Raw genomic sequence first — 8,232 nt, 5'->3', positions numbered from 1 at the left:
CGGGATCTTGGTGTTCTTGTGCATGAATCACAAAAAGCTAGCAGGCAGGTCCCACACTTGGTAAGAAGGAAAATGGCATTTTGGCATTTATTGCAAAGGGGTTGGAGTTTAAAAACAGGGAGGTTTTGTTGCAACTGTACAGTGTGTTGGTGATGCCTCACCTGGAATAGTGCATACAGTTTTGATCCCCTTACCTAAACAAGGATATAGTAATATTGGACTTAGGCCAAAGGACATTCACCAGGCTAATACCTGGATGGGAGGGTTGTCCTATCAAGAGGAAGTAAATTGTCAAGGTCTGTTTTCCTTGAAGTTTTGAAGACAAAGGGGTCATTGAAACATATAAGATCCTGAGGGGGCTTGACAGGGTAGATGGTGAGATATTTTCACGAGTGGGAGAGTCTCAAACAAAATAAATACCTCGTTGAATGTTTTTAAGGCAAAGATAGATAAATTTTTGAAAAGTAAAGGAATTAAGGGTTATGATGAGCGGGCTGGTAAGTGGAGCTGAGTCCACAAAAAGATCAGCCGTGATCTTATTGAATGGCAGAGCAGGCTCGAGGGGCCAGAGGGCCTACTCCTGCTCCTAGTTCTTATGTTCTTATAAGCACTGATTCCAGATTGTTCAATACTTCTACATTGAATCCCTCTGCTTTCCTTCTCCCATATATACTCTATGATGTACCGATCATGATGCCCTAACTAAACTAAAACAAAACCTTCTGACTCAACGAGGGATGGGTAATAAATGCTGATGTGGAGATGCCGGCGTTGGACTGGGGTAAGCACAGTAAGAAGTCTCACAACACCAGGTTAAAGTCCAACACGTTTATTTGGTCGCAAATACCATAAGCTTTCGGAGCACAGCTCCTTCGTCAGATGGAGTGGATATCTGTTCTCAAACAGTGCAAACAGACACAGAAATCAAGTTACACAATACTGATTAGAATGCGAATCTCTACAGCCAGCCAGGTCTTAAATGTACAGACAATGTGGGTGGAGGGAGCATTCAACACAGGTTAAAGAGATGTGTATTGTCTCCAGACAGAACAGCTAGTGAAATTCTGCAAGTCCAGGAGGCAAGCTGTGGGGGTTACTGATAATGTGACATAAATCCAACATCCCGGTTTAGGCCGTCCTCATGTGTGCGGAACTTGGCTATCAGTTTCTGCTCAGCGACTCTGCGCTGTCGTGTGTCGTGAAGGCCGCCTTGGAGAACGCTTACCTGAAGATCCAAGGCTGAATGCCCGTGACTGCTGAAGTGCTCCCCCACAGGAAGAGAACAGTCTTGCCTGGTGATTGTCGAGCGGTGTTCATTCATCCGTTGTCGTAGCGTCTGCATGGTCTCCCTAATGTACCATGCCTCGGGACATCCTTTCCTGCAGCGTATCAGGTAGACAATGTTGGCCGAGTTGCAAGAGTATGTACTGTGTACCTGGTAGATGGTGTTCTCACGTGAGATGATGGCATCCGTGTCGATGATCCGGCACGTCTTGCAGAGGTTGCTGTGGCAGGGTTGTGTGGTGTCGTGGTCACTGTTCTCCTGGAGGCTAGGTAGTTTGCTGCGGACAATGGTCTGTTTGAGGTTGTGCGGTTGTTTGAAGGCAAGAAGTGGGGGTGTGGGGATGGCCTTGGCGAGATGTTCGTCTTCATCAATGACATGTTGAAGGCTCCGGAGGAGATGCCGTAGCTTCTCCGCTCAGGGGAAGTACTGGACGACGAAGGGTACTCTGTCCACCGTGTCCCGTGTTTGTCTTCTGAGGAGGTCGGTGCGGTTTTTCGCTGTGGCGCGTCGGAACTGTTGATCGATGAGTCGAGCGCCATATCCTGTTCTCATGAGGGCATCTTTCAGCGTCTGGAGGTGTCTGTTGCGATCCTCCTCATCCGAGCAGATCCTGTGTATTCGGAGGGCTTGTCCTGGCCAGCCAGCGATGCCCATGTCCCACGAATGAATAAATCACAGAATTGTTTTGATTCAAAGTTGAGACCTCATCCACACACAGAACATGAGTAAAGTCTCTCCCGCTGTGAATGCTGTAATATTTTTTCAGGCTGTGTAACTAGTTAAAGCTCTTTCCAGTCAGTGCACTGGAACACTCTCATTCGAGTATGTGTGTGTCTCGGTGATTTGCCACTCCCATCGATGTTTAAAACTTTCTGAAGCAGACGGTACAGAGAAACATTTCTTCTTCTGGATTCAAAGGCCAATGATAATCAGATCCTGATGAATTGAGTGAGGACGGGACGTTTGGTTTGAGATTTCTGTCTGTAAATCCTCATCACCTGATATCCTGTAAAAGGAGTTTACAAAAGTCATCACTCAGTACAAGATAGTAATTCAGAACAGATAATTCTAGTTTCTATAGACCATTCTTTCCTCTCTCATTCCACAAAGGCTGTAAATCTCGATCCCACACACTCTCCCTCCATTCTCACTCTGCTGTATCTAATATTCATCCTTCCAATTTTCCTGAAGGTGCTGATTCAGGCTGATTGACAGATCCATGCTCACTGCTTCCTGTCAATCTTTTCGGTAAAACAATTAAACTAAATCAAATCAACTGAGGGACAAATAAACATTCTGTTAATCTTTTTGGCAAAACAATTAAACTTGAAATAAATCATTAACTATTCTGTTCATCTTTTTGGCAAAACAAGTAAACCAAATTAAATTAAATGAGGGACAGATCAAAAGGGCAGACCTCAAAAAGAAGGGAATCGCTTGTCCTGGACACAGAGAACTGAAAATCTCCATGCAGGCGGCCAGACAGATATATGTCTATCTGACTGGACTAACAATGTGTGGAATGTACAGACTGGATTCACTTCCTTTCCCTTTAGTTGCTGCAAGTCCCCAATTTCCCCCAGAATGAGAAAAGAAATGGAAAGGGGGAAACATTGATTTCCTCCCAGATGTTGCCCAGAGGAGGAAGTTTCACTCTGAAGCTCATTGGACAACTTCCCCACGGTGACGTCACAACGGAGCCCTGCCTGAATCAGCCAATAGACATCAGCCTGCTCCGCGATGACGTCCTGGGGTTCCAGTGCGCAGGCTCGGCGAGCGGACGCGGGAGCCCCGCACCCACCCATTGTTCACCTCCCCTTGCACCTCCTCGAGCCAAGGTTTCCAGGCAACCGGCTGGCGGCTCCGGCCAGAGCGAGAACCCGCTCGGTGATCTCCCCCTCCCCTCAGCCCAGGACTGCGCATGTCCAAGGGAGAGGGGCAGATGCGCATGTGCGGAGGGCTGCCCGCCCCTTCCCACCAGCACGCTGAGGTGTTGACCAATGGGAAGATTTGGAGGACCGGAAGTACCTTTCTCCTCCAGCCAACCAGAGGCCCCCCCCATTGTCTGAATGCGGAAACCAGACAATGAGCTTGTTCACCCGGAAAGCTGCTGCTGCTGCTCTCTTTCTGAATGAAGATTGAGTACAGACAGACTCAAACTTCCTTCTGTCGCCCACATCTGTGAGTAAAACACTTTCTTTTATCCCCCTTTCCATTTCTTTTCTCATTCTGGGGAAATTGGGGACTTGCAGCAACTGAAGGGAAAGGAAGTGAATCCAGGGAGGCTGCAGACTCTGGAAAGGTTGGCCCAGGTCTCTCTCTTTCTGACTTAAAGACATTGACATCCTTTGCTCCCTCAGCTTGACACATTTATTTGTCTGGCTAAAAGGATGGTCCCTTTCCGAATGTTCACAATTAAAGGGCTGGTTTCCCCAGGAGATGGCTGACATTTAAGAGAACAATACAGAGATATGCCTGGTGTAGATTTGATATTGATATTGATATTGTAGATTTGATATATTATTTATGGTTCTGAAACAAAGTACATTTATTATTATTTCTCATCTTGTAATGTAACACTGAAGCAATGTTATATATTTCCACTCATCGAGTCATTACAGCGCAGAAGGAGTCCATTCAGTAACTCGAGTCCATCCCGACTCTTTGTAGAACAATCCAGTCAGTCCCATTCCCTTTCTATATTCCCTTTCCCCTGCAACTTTATTTCCTTCATGTGCCCATCTGGTTTCTGAAATATATTAAAGGGGACAGTAAACTAATATCGGACAGAGACGTGTCTGATGTTGGTTTTTTAAAATTCATCCTTAGGACACGGGCATTGCAAACTGGGCCAGCATTTATTGCCCATCCCTAGTTGCCCTTGAACTGAATGGCTCGCTGGGCCATTTCGGAGGATGGTTGAGAGTCAACCACATTGCTGTGGCTCTGGAGTCACATGTAGGCCAGACTGGGTAAGGACGGCAGATTTCCTTCCCTTAAACTCAAATTCCACCATCTGCCGTGGCAGGATTCGAACCTGAGTCCCCAGAGCATCAGCTAAGTTTCTGGATTAATAGTCTAGCGATAATACCACAAGGCTATCAGCTCCCCTGTTGTTATATGGTACAGATTCGATATATTATTTATAGCTCTGTAATAAAATACACTTATTATATCTGGCTGTGTAATTTTGGACTGCAGCTATATTTTATATTTCCAACAATCTCTTCCCTCAGAGAATTGTTAGTATCTAGATTTCTCTTCCATAGGGACCAGTGGAGGGATTGAATATATTCAAGGATGAGTTAGACAGTTTTTGAATGACAAGGGAGTCAATTATTATTGGGAACAGGCTGGAAAATGGAGAGAAAGCTCAGATGAGGAAGGATTTCTTCACTCAAGGATGTGGTGATGTTTTGGATTCTCTACCCCAGAGGACTATAGAGCCTCAGTCATCAAGAATTTTCAAGAGAGGGGTTGATAGGTTTCTCGATATTGAAGATATCGATGGATATGGGGGACAGTGTGGGGAAAATAATGCAGAGGTCGATCAACCAATAATCTGAATGAATGGTTGAGCAGACTCGATGGGCCAAATGCTGACTGCAGCTCCAATTTGTCCTGATTTCTGTGCTGGACAGGAAGCAGTGAGCATGGATCTGTCAATCAGCCTCAATCAGCACCTTCAGGAGAATTGGGAGGGTGAATATTAGATACAGCAGAGTGAGAATGGAGGGAGAGTGTGTGGGATGGAGGTTCACAGCTTTTGGGGAATGGGAGAGGAAAGAATGTTCATTAGAATCATAGAATTGCTGCATCTTATCAACCGTCCCTGAGCTTTCACAATGAATCCCACTTCTGAGGACACCCTTATCTCTGACCTGTTTGTACAGCCGGCAGTCTCACAAAGCAGCTGCCTGTGTGCTGATACGGGAGGCCCTGCTGGGCAAGTTTAATGCTCCATGACTGTGTCTTTAATGAATGCTCCATAAACTAGAAATGTAGATTTGAATTTCGATCGTATTCTGAATTGCGATGTTTTTTTCTAAATTGACTTACAGGATATTAGACAAGGAGAAATCAGACAGAAATCTCCAACATCACATCTAGATCTGACAGAGTGACTCGATTTTTTGGGACCTGAATATCATCGGCCTTTGAATCTCGCAGGAGAAATGCTTGTTTGGCCTCTTGGCTTCAAAAGATTGTAAACATCGGTGTGACTAGAAATGCACTGAGATACACACACCCGAGTGAGAGTGTTCCAGTGCACTGAGGGTGTAAAGAGCTTTAACCAGTTACACAGCCTGAAAATACATCGCAGCATTCACAGCGGAGAGAGACTGTACCCGTGTTCTGTGTGAGATTTAACTGATTGTTTAACCTGGAGAGTCACAAGGACACCTGAACCATGGAGAAACCGTGGAAATGTGGGGACTGTGAGAAGGGATTCATATCCCCATCTCGGCTGGAAATTCATCAACGCAGTCACACTGGGGAGAGACCATTCACCTGGTCTGTGTGTGGGAAGGGATTCACTCAGTTATCCAGCCTGCAGAAACATAATCTCACTCATACCAATGAGAGACCATTTAAATGCTGTGACTGTGGGAGTCGTTTTAAAAGCTCTCGGGATCTGGTGTCCCACCAGCGCACTCACACTGAGGAGAGACCGTTCAGCTGCTCTCACTGCACAAAGAAATTTAGAACATCATCCAACCTGCAGGTACACCAGCGAGTTCACACCGGGGAGAAACCATTCACCTGCTCTGTGTGTGGGAAGGGATTCACTCATTCATCCACCCTGAAGACACACCAAGTCACTCACACCAATGAGAGACCATTTAAATGCTCTGACTGTGGGACTGGCTTCAAACGCTCTGGAGATCTGGTGTCCCACCAGCGCATTCACACTGAGGAGAGACCGTTCAGCTGCTCTCACTGCTCAAAGAAGTTTAGAACATCATTCGACCTGCAGATACACCAGCGGGTTCACACGGGGGAAAGGCCGTTCACCTGCTGTGTGTGTGGGAAGGGATTCACTCAGTCATCCACTCTGCGCAGACACAATCTCACTCACACCAATGAGAGACCGTTTAAATGCTCTGACTGTGGGAGTGGATTCAAAAGCTCTGGAGAACTGGTGTCCCATCAGCGAGTTCACACTGGGGAGAGGCCATTCACCTGCTCTGTGTGTGGGAAGGGATTCACTCAGTTATCCAGCCTGCAGAAACACAAAGCCACTCACTCCAAGGAGAGACCCTTTAAATGCTCTGCCTGAGAGGCCGGCTTCAGAAGCTCTCAGGAACTGATGATCCCCGAGCACATTCACCCCGGGGAGAGGCCGTTCAGCTGCTCTCACTGTTCAAGGAGGTTTAGAATATCATCAACACTGCTGAAACACCAGTGAGTTCACACCGGGGAGAAACCATTCACCTGCTCGGTGTGTGCGAAAGGATTTACTCAGTTATCCAGCCTGCCCAGACACAACATCATCACACCCAGGACAGACCCTTTAAATGTGGGCGTGGCTTCAAAAGCTCTCGGTAACTAATGTCCCACCAGTCAGTTCACACCAGGCAGAGGCTGGTCACCTGCTCTGACTGGGAAGGGATTCACTCAGTCAGCAAACTTGGTGAAACACCAGTGAGTTCACAAGTGATGACAGTTATTCTTGTGAATCTTTCTTGCCGCTTCTCCAGTGCCTCTGTTTCCTTTTTCTAAATGGAGATCACAAATAGAACGTAGAACAGTACAGCACAGGAACAGACCCTTCAGCCCACCATGTTGTGTCGAACATGATGCCAAATTAAACTATTCCTTTCTGCCTGCCCTTGGTCCATATTCCTCTATTCCTCACATATTCATGTGCTTATTTAAAACCCCCTTAAACACCCCTATCGTATCTGCCTCCACCACCACTCCGAGCAGCGCATTCCAGACACCTACCACTCTCTGTGTAAAAAAACTTACCTCTCACATCTCCTTTGAACTTTGCCCGTCTCACCTTCAGTGCATGCTCCCTGGTATTAGACATATCAACTCTGGGGGAAAAGATTCTATGTCTCTTATTTTATAGACTGCTATCAGGTCTCCCCTCACCCTCCGCCGCTATCGAGAAAACAACCCTCGTTTGTCAGTCGCTCACACCCTCCAATCCAGGCAGCATCCTGAAAACCTCTTCTGCACCCTCATCAAAGCCTCTGCATCCTTTCTGTAATGTGGCGACCAGAATTGAACGCAATATTCTAAGTGCAGCCCAAACAAAGTTTTATAAAGCTGCAACATGGCATGCTGACTCTTGTACTCAATAAAGGCAAGTATGCCATATGCCTTCTTTACCGACTAAATATTTGTGTGATTAATTTCAGGAAGCTATGGACTTGAACCCCAAGATCCCTCTGTACATTAACTGTATACTTATCCTTAATATTTGATCTCCCAAAGTGCAGCACCTCACACTTGCCCGGATTGAAATCCATCTGCCATTTCTCCGCTCATATCTGCAGCTGATCTACATCCCACTGTATCCTTTGACAACCTTCGACATTATCTACAACTCCATCTAGCTTTGTGTCGTCTGCAAGCTTACTAACCCACCCATCCACGTTTTCATCCAAGTCATTGATATATATCAGAAATAGCGCAGGTCCCAGTACGGATCCCTGCAGAACACCACTAGTCATGGACCTCCAGTCAGAAAAACACCCTCCACCACTACTCTCTGACTTCTATGGGCAAGTCAATTCTGAATCCAAGTGGCCAAGTCACCGTGAATCCCATGCATCTTAATCTTCTGGATGAACCGACCATGAGGGACCTTGTCGAAAGCCTCACTAAAATCCATGTACACAACATCCACTGCTCTATCCTCATCGATCACCTTCGTCACCTCCTCGATAAAATCGATCAAGTCAGTAAGATGTTGACGGTGCTCCCGCTGCAGT

At 46.4% G+C, this 8,232-nt stretch overlaps 1 protein-coding gene across 1 annotated transcript; it reads left to right on the top strand.

The window, feature by feature from the left end:
• Positions 1–3,358: 3,358 nt before the first annotated feature.
• Positions 3,359–7,962, top strand: LOC144480799 (uncharacterized). The gene is made up of 2 exons (XM_078200403.1): positions 3,359–3,466; positions 5,347–7,962. Exon 2 carries the CDS (start codon positions 5,697–5,699, stop codon positions 6,564–6,566), a length of 870 nt encoding a protein of 289 aa, XP_078056529.1. The 5' UTR covers positions 3,359–3,466; positions 5,347–5,696; the 3' UTR covers positions 6,567–7,962.
• The last annotated feature ends 270 nt before the right edge of the window (positions 7,963–8,232 follow it).

Source organism: Mustelus asterias, chromosome 30, assembly GCF_964213995.1.
Source record: "Mustelus asterias chromosome 30, sMusAst1.hap1.1, whole genome shotgun sequence".
NCBI lineage: Eukaryota > Metazoa > Chordata > Chondrichthyes > Carcharhiniformes > Triakidae > Mustelus > Mustelus asterias.
Note: the sequence above shows the minus strand (reverse complement) of the source record. Positions and strands in the feature narration are given on the sequence as shown.